Source organism: Aquarana catesbeiana, linkage group LG01 (assembly GCF_042186555.1).
Source record: "Aquarana catesbeiana isolate 2022-GZ linkage group LG01, ASM4218655v1, whole genome shotgun sequence".
In the NCBI taxonomy this organism is placed as follows: Eukaryota; Metazoa; Chordata; class Amphibia; order Anura; family Ranidae; genus Aquarana; species Aquarana catesbeiana.
In genome coordinates this window covers 60,482,701-60,495,365 of record NC_133324.1, presented here as the reverse complement: position 1 = coordinate 60,495,365, position 12,665 = coordinate 60,482,701, and the positions used below count along the sequence as shown (strand labels likewise).

At 47.2% G+C, this 12,665-nt stretch overlaps 1 protein-coding gene across 3 annotated transcripts in view; it reads right to left on the bottom strand.

Annotated features, from left to right (window-relative positions):
- Nucleotides 1–12,665, bottom strand: part of DYM (dymeclin) — a 566,463-nt gene that overhangs the window by 376,194 nt on the left and 177,604 nt on the right. For all 3 annotated transcript variants that reach the window (XM_073619238.1, XM_073619231.1, XM_073619222.1), the window contains exons 7-8: nt 11,274–11,399; nt 10,850–10,992 (exon numbers count right to left, since the gene is read on the bottom strand). In XM_073619238.1, coding sequence (XP_073475339.1) covers nt 10,850–10,992; nt 11,274–11,399 — 269 coding nt within the window. The remainder of the gene's footprint in view (nt 1–10,849; nt 10,993–11,273; nt 11,400–12,665) is intronic.

The window sequence follows — 12,665 nt, the reverse complement described above, 5'->3', positions numbered from 1 at the left end:
GAGCTCTTCTATCCCAGTGGGGAGCCCAGCATTCGATCCGCCTGTCGCAATGGCTTACAATAGAGGTGATCGGAGACCGTATTGTCTCCAATCACGTCTATTGGTCTAGGACAGCCTTTCTGGAGTGGTCATCACATTCTCCTGACCTTAATGTCAGAGCCACTCTGGGGATATCTCAGCTAGGGATGCACCGAATGGGTTTTTTGGTACCGAAAATAATTCTTCCTTGATCCCGAAAAACGAAACCGATACCGAAAGTGACTGTTTTTATATTTTTATACAGAAGATGGTCAGCGACTGCGGACATGGTACAGGAGAGGGTCAGCGACTGCGGACATGGTACAGGAGAGGGTCAGAGACTGCGGACATGGTACAGGAGAGGGTCAGAGACTGCGGACATGGTACAGGAGAGGGTCAGAGACTGCGGACATGGTACAGGAGAGGGTCAGAGACTGCGGACATGGTACAGGAGAGGGTCAGAGACTGCGGACATGGTACAGGAGAGGGTCGGAGACTGCGGACATGGTACAGGAGAGGGTCAGAGACTGCGGACATGGTACAGGAGAGGGTCAGAGACTGCGGACATGGTACAGGAGAGGGTCAGAGACTGCGGACATGGTACAGGAGAGGGTCAGAGACTGCGGACATGGTACAGGAGAGGGTCAGAGACTGCGGACATGGTACAGGAGAGGGTCAGAGACTGCAGTAGTAGGGCAGCCAGTGTCCGCAGTAGGGCAGCCAGTGTCCGCAGTAGGGCAGCCAGTGTCCGCAGTAGGGCAGCCAGTGTCCGCAGTAGGGCAGCCAGTGTCCGCAGTAGGGCAGCCAGTGTCCGCAGTAGGGCAGCCAGTGTCCGCAGTAGGGCAGCCAGTGTCCGCAGTAGGGCAGCCAGTGTCCGCAGTAGGGCAGCCAGTGTCCGCAGTAGGGCAGCCAGTGTCCGCAGTAGGGCAGCCAGTGTCCGCAGTAGGGCAGCCAGTGTCCGCAGTAGGGCAGCCAGTGTCCGCAGTAGGGCAGCCAGTGTCCGCAGTAGGGCAGCCAGTGTCCGCAGTAGGGCAGCCAGTGTCCCCATTGTAGTGTAGCCAGTGTCGGGAGAGGAGAGCCGCCGCCTGTTTGATTACAGCGCCGGGAACATCACAGCTTTCATTTCAATAGCTGTGTGTTCCACGCTGCGCGCCGTCACATACAGCCCCTCCCCCTTGTCCGAGGAACTTTGATACACAGATCACCCATCCCAGGATTGGACGGGTGATCTGTATAGCAAAGTGCCTGGACAAGGGGGAGGGGCTGTATGTGACGGCACGCAGCGTGGAACACACAGCTATTGAAATGAAAGCTGTAATGTTCCCGGCGCTGTAATCAAACAGGCGGCGGCGGCTCTCCCCCCTTTCAACGATATAGGAAGCCCCCCTGAAAGGCGGCACCAGGGGCAGAGCGGAGCCCTGCACAGGCCCCACCCCATTTTCTGCAAAAATTCTCTTTCGGCTTTATGCCGAAAGGGCCATTTTCGGCCAATATGTTTCGGTGGCCGAAATTTCTGTGCATCCCTAATCTCAACCATGCGGTTCATGCAAGACGACCAAAGAATTTGCATGACCTGGAGGCATTTTGCCAAGAGGAATGGGCAGCTATACCACCTGCAAAAACTGAGGCCTCAGGCAACTATTACAAAAGATTGCACGCAGTCATGGATGCTAAAGGGGGCAATACACAGTATTAGGAACTAAGGGGACTTTTTAACAGGGCTCATTTCATTTTTTTACTTGTTGCCATTTTTTTATGATTGTACCATTTCGTTATGACTAAGTGTCCTTTCACATAGGACGGATTCGTGATAATCCGCCCCGTGAACATCCGCTCGCTCCGTTGATTCCCACTGTGCAGGGACCACCCTGTCAGATCTCCGCTCTCCCCTATGGGGGGATCGGATGAACACGGACCATCTGTCCGTGTTCATCCGATCCGCTCTGCAGACAGATAGAAAAATAGGATTTTCCTCCGTCTGCAGAATCGGACCATAGCGGGGACGGATGATATCGGTGGTGTCAGCGGATGTTCATCCGCTGACACCCGCTATCCCATAGGGATGCATGTATGTCCGTAGTTCATCTGAAAACGGATGGATGAAATACGGACATACTGTCCGCACGTGTGAAAAGGGCCCTACAGTTACAGAATATGAATCCCATAGGAAATAAAAGAAATGTGTTTTGCCGGCTAACTCAGGTGCTCCTTAAAAATGGTACATACTGGATATTACTAATTCTCCAAGGGGATGCAAACTTTTGAGCACAACTGTCCCTCCGTGGGTGACAGTTTCACTGTCATAGGAGGCCTTTGCAGTGGTTCCGGAGTTTGAAAGCCAGCTGGCTACTCTTCTTTCCTTAAGGACGCTGGGGTAGATCAGAGTAGTTCTGATTGGTTAGAGCGGAAGACCACGCTGACCAATCAGAATAAGGGGCTTAGAGAGCTGGAGGTGGGGGGAGGAGGGGAGAGAGAGGAGCAGCAATACACCGATCTTCCCAGTGAACGGCTGTGGAGAGGGGGCGTGTCAGCACAAGTCTGATCATTAGATGACAGGCAAGTGGTTTTCCCAGCACAGCCAGAAAACTGACCATGCTGAGATGGATGTGCTCTCATGCCTAATGTGGTCAGTTTAAAACAGGAAAGCAGGGGGACTTGGCAGGATCACCAAGTATTTCACATAAAGGAAGCAGTACAAAGAGAACAGAAAACTTTCTCATACAAGTACATGGTACAACAGGCACATATCAGGAATATGAAATGTTGGGGTAACAATCTTTAACTGTTCCCTTCACTGCATACACTTGAGCTCAGTCACTTGGAAAGGTGCCCACATACTTTTAGCCATATAGATAGATGTAATAACCAGGTGTCCACAAATCATTGACCATATGGTATAGGCCTGACACAGCATTCATAGCAAGCACTTCTGTTTCTTATTTGTCTATTAGTGTACTGGACTAGACCACTGATTGCTTAAAACTACGATGGTGGAAGTAATCCCTTATTCTGGGAACACGAGCTGAGCAGGTGCAGAAGCGGAGCACATTTTGTCCGAGCACATGCAGTGGACCACCACACTGTCTGAACATGTGCAGTGGACCAGTCCACTCTGTATGAAAATAATATCCCAAAACATTCAGTATGGGAATGCAGAGCAACCCACAAAAACCTCTAGATACAGTATCTCACAAAAGTGAGTACACCCCTCACATTTTTGTAAATATTTCATGATATCTTTTCATGTGACAACACTGAAGAAATGACACTTTGCTACACGTCACAGGTCCCAGAAGATTGCACGGCCGTTCACGGCGTGCTGCCAGGGCGCCCACGGTTTGAATGCCGGCACCGCGGAGAGGAGGGGGAGAGGAGCAAGGCTTCCCTGCACCCGCATCGCTGGACAGTGGGACAGGTGAGTGTCTGATTATTAAAAGTCAGCAGCTACACATTTTGTAGCTGCTGACTGTTAAATGGGACTCCACTTTAATGGCTGTGTGTTGAGTTGTTTTGAGGGGACAGCAAATTTACACTGTTATACAAGCTGTACACTCACTACTTTACATTGTAGCAAATTGTCATTTCTTCAGTGTTGTCACATGAAAAGATAGAATAAAATATTTACAAAAATGTGAGGGGTGTACTCACTTTTGTGAGATACTGTACAACTCGGAACTGGAATATAGATCCTCACTATGTGTTTGAACTCTGTAAATAGGTAAACTTTTGGATTAATCATAACACACACAATTTTAGGTTGGCCAGTGTAGAAGAGGAAATGGTGTGTCGGTTTAAATATTAGTATGAATGGTGTACCACTACTGCCACCCAGAGGGTATTGCAGGAATGTGCACCATCTGCACAGAGTGCAGGCAGTGATTAGCCATTAAATTTGCATTTGTAGTTACTAATAGAAAAAAATGTGAATATAAATCTGCATATTCCATGGTCAACTTTTTTTTGTGCCAATTGCCAGGCTGTGTCTTCCAATGAGGACTGAAGCAAAGACTTTATCACATATGGAGAAATACAAATACTACTTGCAGCGTACCTGTACAATTAAACTAAGCTACCTTGTAAGGCCTCATTCTCACGAGCAACCAAGAGGCAATACCATAGACCCCCCGCCTAAACACAGACATGTAGCTGCTCATGGCTCTACAGCATGTTGCATTTGGTGGTTGCTACCGTTGCCGAATATGACCAATTCAAGTCTATGGAGCTGTGCCGAAACTGCATTTAATGCATGCGACTGTAGCACAGCAGTGCATTTACAGGAATAAATCAGCCAGTAAAGGGAGGGGATATATTGCCTCCTTAAAGCCTGTCAAATGCTGCCTGAAAAATCATCTGAATGCAGAAAGCACTTCAGGTGGGCCCTGCGCATGAGATTAAGCCCTGAAGCAGCCATTAGAAACCAGAGTTCTGAGGAACATTAGGGCTCCTCCAGAGGTTGCTAGGATTTCCTTGGGCTGTGGCTGACTGACCTCTCATCTGATGGTGTATGCACAACAATGATTTTTTTTAGCTGTCTATAAGGGGGACATTCTCCCCACTGACCACCAGTGTAAGGGGCATTTTCTCCACTGACCCCCAATAAGTTGGCTTTAGCAGGACTTCCTTGAGACCTGAATATTATTTCAGGGCTTTCTCTGGGGGTAAAAGGGTTGGTAAGGAAAGCTAATGTCCTGTTTTTCCATACAAGTGATCAGACGGAAGCTGTGAGGCGCTGGAAGACGGCTGAGCCAGTCACATCAGATTCTTCCACAACCAAACCTAGAAGAATAGAGTAGGTTTCAAAGGGAACCTGTCAGTGCAGAAATACTTGCTTCTATAGGGACCTGTCCTAAGGCCGTTATGTTAATCCTTGCCTCACTGCATTGGTTGAGGCTGTCATGTTAATCCTTGCCTCACTGCATTGGCCGAGGCTGTCATGTTGAGTTTTGCCTCACCTCAATGGACGAGGCTGTCATATTGAGTTTTGCCCGACTGTGTTGGTTGAAGCTGTCATGTTGATCCTTGCCTCACTGCATTGGCCGAGGCTGTCATATTAAGCTTTGCCTGACTGCATTGGTTAAAGCTGTCATGTTGATCCTTGCCTCACTGCATTGGCCGAGGCTGTCATGTTGATCCTTGTCTTACTGGATTGGCCGAGGCTGTCATATTGAGCTTTGCCTGACTGCATTGGTTAAAGCTGTCATGTTGATCCTTGCCTCACTGCATTGGCTGAGGCTGTCATTGTGGATCCTTGCCTTACTGGATTGGCCGAGGCTGTCAGGTCGAGCTTTGCCTGACTGCATTGGTTAAAGGCTGTCATGTTGATCCTTGCCTCACTGCATTCTCCGAGGCTGTCATGTTGAGCCTTGCCTCACTGAATTGGCTGAAGCTGTCATGGTGATCCTTGCCTCACTGGATTGGCTGAGGCTGTCATGTTGATCCTTTCCTCACTGCGTTGGCAGATTTCTCACTGATGTGATCGTGATTACCAAGACGCCTCTGGCTGAATGCTTGTTTTGGGTTAATGACCCAAGAAAGCAAGGATGAGGATGACAGCCCCACATTTTTTACCTTTAAAAGCGAACTGGATGTTGCAGCACCCATTTCCATATATTGACTTTTCCCTTGACCCATTTATGGGCAATAAAGAAATACTGCACAGCATGTGTTCCCAGCTAGTGGTTCAAACAGCTGAAGCAAGGGGACCGCCGAGAAACAATATTTTCAAGAGATGGCCAGAATTGGTAACCATATATATACATTGTATACCAGTACAGGAGTTTGCTGAAATGGTAATCATATATATACTTGTATACCAGTACAGGAGTTTGCTTAAAAAAATAAATAAAATACCTGTAACATGATCTGTGAAACAAAGTCTGCAGCAGTTCTGTTCTCTGCAGACAGGGAGTCTCCTGGAGACATGACAGCGGGTGTTCTGTTTCTGCGATAGCATCTAATGGTGTCTCACTCAGGTGAGAGGAGTCTCCCCTATTCTGCAATGTACAACCTGCAATACACTCCCCACCCTCATCACCACCATTCACGGATCAAAGACCTCCACCGCACATCCCTCTCCATCCGCCCATACTATCCACCCATTACATGCTGGTCACAACAGCGGCTGTACCGAAAATATAATTACAACACTTTCTACAATGACACATCCAGACATAGGATACTGAAGGAAATGAAAAAGAGCACATTTAATCTGGGCTCCGGGCAAAAAGCTAAATGCAAAGATCAAATACATACAAGGGAGCTGCTCTACATGCCATAGGATTTCTATTTCTGTCCATCCAGTTTTGAGATTTACACGGCACAGGCAGATCATCCAAATTTTCTCTGCTGTGTTATGTAATACTACTAGGTCTTGTCCCTCGCCCTGTCTGTGATTCGACAGTGAAAGAGAATCAGCAGACTGATGGACTTCATTTCTCAGTCATTCTACTCTGTCCACTTCTATCAGCATGCTTCTTGTGAGCATATGCAGCACAACTGATTGCCTCCTAGTTCTACCCTTCACTTTCCCCAGTCTGAGCCCTGCTGTATGAGGACTCCAAGATACCAGATCAAATTCAGGAGCTTACAAAAGTTGCTTTTAAAAATACACTCATATTAAACTATTAATTAATATTTAAAGCGGGAGTCCGGCGAAAATTTATTTTTAGATGTCAGCAGCTGCAAATATTGCAGCTGCTGACTTTTAAAATAAGGTCACTCACCTGTCCCGGGGTCCAGCGATGTCGGCACCCGAGACCAAACCGTCCCTCGGTCCTCGGGTGCTGCCGCCGCCATTCTCAGTGAGGGAATCAGGAAGTGAAGCGTTGCGGCTTCACTTCCCAATTCCCTAATGCGCATGCGCGAGTCGCGCTGCACGTTCTCAATGGTCCCCGCTATCTCCTGGAACCTGTTTCTTTCCCAGGAGACAGCAGGGAAGTGCGGGAGGGGGCGTGACTCCCGCGGGAGTCTATTCCCGGAAGTGGGTGCAGATACCTGTATAATACAGGTATCTGCACCCCCCTCCTCCGTGAAAGGTGCCAAATGTGACACCGGAGGGGGGGGGGAATCCGATGAGCGGAAGTTCCACTTTTGGGTGGAACTCCGCTTTAAAGTGTATGTTATCTTAAATATTTATTTTAAATTTGATAAAATATTTTATATTTTAGCACTCATAGTCTCTACCATTTTTATGTACGTCTTCCATATGAAGTACCAGGTTGATCCTGGCAGTCACTGTTTTTCCTTGTTCTAAACTGACTACACAAAGTAGAGAAGCTGATCTGTGTTAGCATGGTCAGTTTTAATCCTTCCGCTTTACATTCAGGGGTGCAGGACACTGAGAAGACACCCAGCATGCCTGTATTGGGTAGTTAGTTCAGCCACCATGCCCCCCTCCCAATCACAGCCTGCCTCTGGCACACACCCCCTCCCAATCACAGTCTGCCACTGGGAACACCCCCTCCCAATCACAGCCTGCCTCTGGGAACACCTCCCCCCCCCAATCACAGCCTGCCTCTGGCACACACCCCCCCCAATCACAGCCTGCCTCTGGCACACACCCCCTCCCAATCACAGCCTGCCTCTGGGAACACCCCCCCCCCCAATCACAGCCTGCCTCTAGGTACAAACACCCCTCCCAATCACAGCCTGCCTTTGGGCACACACCCCCTCCCAATCACAGCCTGCCTTTGGGCACACACCCCCCTCCCAATCACAGCCTGCCTCTGGGGACACCCCCCCCTCACACCCCCTCTCCAATCACAGCCTGCCTCTAGGCACACACCCCTTCCCCAATCACAGCCTGCCTCTAGGCACACACCCCTTCCCCAATCACAGCCTGCCTCTGGCACACACCCCCTCCCAATCACAGCCTGCCTCTGGGAACACCCCCCCCCAATCACAGCCTGCCTCTAGGTACAAACACCCCTCCCAATCACAGCCTGCCTTTGGGCACACACCCCCTCCCAATCACAGCCTGCCTTTGGGCACACACCCCCCTCCCAATCACAGCCTGCCTCTGGGGACACCCCCCCCTCACACCCCCTCTCCAATCACAGCCTGCCTCTAGGCACACACCCCTTCCCCAATCACAGCCTGCCTCTAGGCACACACCCCTTCCCCAATCACAGCCTGCCTCTGGCACACACCCCCTCCCAATCACAGCCTGCCTCTGGGAACACCCCCCCCCAATCACAGCCTGCCTCTAGGTACAAACACCCCTCCCAATCACAGCCTGCCTTTGGGCACACACCCCCTCCCAATCACAGCCTGCCTTTGGGCACACACCCCCCTCCCAATCACAGCCTGCCTCTGGGGACACCCCCCCTCACACCCCCTCTCCAATCACAGCCTGCCTCTAGGCACACACCCCTTCCCCAATCACAGCCTGCCTCTGGGCACACACCCCCTCCCCAATCACAGCCTGCCTCTAGGCACACACCCCCTCCCCAATCACAGCCTGCCTCTAGGCACACACCCCCTCCCCAATCACAGCCTGCCTCTAGGCACACACCCCCTCCCCAATCACAGCCTGCCTCTAGGCACACACCCCCTCCCCAATCACAGCCTGCCTCTAGGCACACACCCCCCCCCCCCCAATCAAAGCTTGCCTCTGGCACACACCCCCTTCCAATCAAAGCCTGCCTCAAGGCACACACACCCCCTACCAATCACAGCCTGTCTCTAGGCACACACACCCTCCCCAATCACAGCCTGCCTCTAGGCACACACACCCTCCCAATCACAGCCTGCCTTTGGGCACACGCCCCTCCCAATCACAGCCTGCCTTTGGGCACACGCCCCTCCCAATCACAGCCTGCCTCTGGGCATACACCTCCTCCCAATCACAGCCTGCCTCTGGGCACACACCCTCTCCCACACACCTTACTGTTAATTCAGGGGTCATATTTTGAAGATGAGCAATCATTTCTTATTGGTGGTGGAGACACGAATGGAACAAGATTTTTAAATTAAATAATTCATCACTTTGAACATGATGGAGCACTAGCACTTCAATTTTGGACTTTATCATACATTATATTACCAAAAGTATTGTGACGCCTTCCTTTACATGCACATGAACTTTAATGGCACCCCAGTCTTAGTCCCTAGGATTGTCCATAAGGTTTAGGAGTGTGTCTATGGGAATGTTTGACCATTCTTCCAGAAGCGCATTTGTGAGGTCAGGCACTGATGTTGGACAAGAAAGCCTGGCTCACAGTCTCTGCTCAAATTCATCCCAAAGCTGTACTATTGGGTTGAGATCAGGACTCTGTGCAGGCCAGTCAAGGTACCCCACCCCAAACTCGCTCATCCATGTCCTTATGGACCTTGCTTGTGCACAGTCATGTTGGAACAGGAAGGGGAACTGACGCACAGACAGGTAAAACGCATGTTTTTAAGTTAATAAAACCAATAGAGGATGAGAAATACGGTCATTTGGTATAGACACCAAATAGAAAATGTTGGCAGAAGACACGTCTGTAGTTTATTAAACAAACGTAAAAAGCCTCCTTAGCAGAACAAGACATTTTTAAGGAAAAATCTAGCAGACGCAGAAGAAAACAGAAAGAAATAAGAACTGAATCACACTGGTGTAAACTGTAGTGCATTTAGAACTTGACGTTACTTCAACTACTTTAGTGGACTTGTCACAGAAAGATTGAAGCAGTGGGAAACCACATGCTACGTTTTATCCGCTCTGCAATAAAGTGTTTTCTGTGAACTCATACATCGTCTCTCTGGCACATAAGGGTTTCTACAATAATCTTTTCCAAGCACACTGCTTTTGTGCCGAGTCTCTAGAGACAGCGCCTGCAAGCCTTTCAAATATACAAAAACAGTCAACAGAAATACGTACGCAAGCTATATTGGCATTGAAAGTTATATTATATATAGAAAAGTTAAAACTGTATTGCGTTAGTACCTAACAAATATTTGTACATCTTCAATTGCGCCTTTTTGTGAAATGGTGAAAACTGAAGGTGCGCAAAACTGCAAATAAACACAATTTACTGTAAAAATCTGAGGTTATCATTTTTCCCTTTACAGCTTTCAGAGTTTGTAAAAGACCCATTCTCATGGGGCGTACTAAAGTGTATGCCCATGGAGGACAGCGGTTACCTGCATGGGGATGCCTAGGTGTCCTGAGCATCTCCATGCAGGTATTCCCTTTAATGTCAATTGGGATGCAGCGGCTGCACGGGCACAGCCGCTGCTCCTAATCTGACATCCGTGTAGGTGTGGGTGCATTACCCCAAATGCAGACAGTGTGAGCTCAGGAACATGCACCCGGACCCATATAGATATCAATTTGGGAGCAACGGCTGTGTTCGTGCAGTTGCTACATCTCAAATGACATCAATGGGACTGCCTGCACAGGGATACATGGAACACCTGTGCATCCCTGAACATGGCCTTGCAGAGGTGTACACTGTAGTATGCATGTGTAAATAAGGCCTTACTATGTTTTTTTGTTAAAGTTGTGATCCACCTAGATGCCTGGACCGTCAGCTGGCTCTGCCCTTTGGTGGCCCGCTGGGAGACTGAGTCAGGCACTCCCGCCCCGTTCACAGCTGGACGCTCCGGTGAGCGCTGGAGGGGCACCGGCTCTCTGCTCACCGGCTCTCTGCTCACTGAAGACCGAGAACTGAGAGATCAGTCTTAAAAGCAGCATCCACCTAGGTGAATATAAAGTTTTTTTTTTTGTTTTTTTGGGGGGGGGGTTAAGAACCCCATACTTCTATTTTAAGATTTAAAAGAAAAAAATAAATAAATAACGGCTCTGCCGATCTGTCATTTTTCACTGTGTGTATAATTATTTGTTACTCACTTGCCACACCGGATGCCAGGCCATAGAGAAGACCCCCGCCGTCTGCCTGTTGCTGGAACATGTGAGACCCCGGAGGCGGGCTTTTTTCTTGGCGGATAAAGTTATACAGTAACGTTTTCACCAATCGGCTAGTGTAAGGAAGACTGCAAGAAAGAACCAGAATATATTCAATGTGATATTCAAGGGAGACTATAATGGTTTGCAGTCAATTTTTTATTCCACTTTATATCAGTATAATGATAGTTTTATAAATAAATGCTTAAAACATTACAAAGGGTTGCTAAAGCACTATGCTCTGGCACACCACTGGCATAGTACTGAATAAACTGACTGTCTACTATGGGGAAAAAAAAGTACTTATTACTTCAGAACTGTTTATCCATTAGGACCAATAGCCATTTGATTAGCTAAGCGGGTAACATACCAGCGGCCATGCATCAGGTATTTGTGGATGATGCTCTCATGAATGATCTCCTTGTGGAAAAGCTGATAGGACAAAAACACGATGAGGACAGTCACAGCTTCCAGCAGAACATTGTATGTGATGTCACTGAAACAAAGAACAGAGAAAAGGGTCACTTTCAGAAAGAACAAATTATAATTAAAACAGCCAAAGCAATGAAAGACTATAACTGGTTAAACCGTGAAAATCTCATCTAAACTTTAACATGTTAAGGCAAGTTTTAAAAGTATTTTGTTCAATATTTTTTTTTTTAATGTGCAACTTTTATTAAAATGATATCTGGTTATTTGGCCATGAAGGGCTTTTTTGAGGCACTTCCTGTTATAGGGTGACAACACTCTGCCTCTGTTGTGCTCCTGTGTTGTCACCCTGTACCATAGGCACAATGGAGACTACATGTTGCTACAGTATATGAGCAAAAATGCATAAGGCATGGTCTCCTGCTGTGACCATTAACAAACCGGCCCTGAGAAACGAAATTCAGCCAAAGCTGGAGTAGACACAAAGTGGCTGCAGGAGATCAGTAGTACTGAGATGAAAAATTGTGAAAATAAATTAAAAAAAAAACTGCAACTGTTTATTATACACAATGCTTTAGTAAACTAAATGGCACTGGTGTCATATTTATGGTATATGTGCTGGTATATATGGTGCACTCACGCTTGATTTCATCTTCACATACATACATACACACACATATACATACACACATATATACATACACACATATATACATACACACACACATATATATATATATATATATATATATATATATATATATATATATATATATATATATATATATATATATATATATATATATATATAGAGTTTAGTGCTAATTTCTCTATTATTTTATGTTTTATTAGTTTTTATAAATTTTTGGTGCGGCATTACATTATTGGTTGCTTTGTATTTTTGGCACCGTTGCTCATTTTATATTCTTTACTATTATTTAAAATACGACTGATCATGCCAAAAAACTGCCTTTTATTTAGGGATAGCAATCGCATGAAGCCATTTATTATCACATAGTTTTTTGGATCCTGTTTAAATCATAATGATAACAGAAATCACCCAAATGGCCCTGATCAAAAGTTTACACACCCTGGAATGTTTGGCCTTGGTACAGACACAGAAGGTGGCCTACAGGTTAAAATGGCAATTAAAAGGTTAATTCCCCACATTTATGGCTTTTTAAATCACAATTAATGTCTGTGTATAAATAGTCAATGAGTTTGTTAGCTCTCACATGGATGCACTAAACAGGCTAGACACTGAGCCACAAGGAGGTAGAAAAGAACAGTCAAGACCTGCGTAACAAGGTAATGAAACTTTACAAAGATGGAA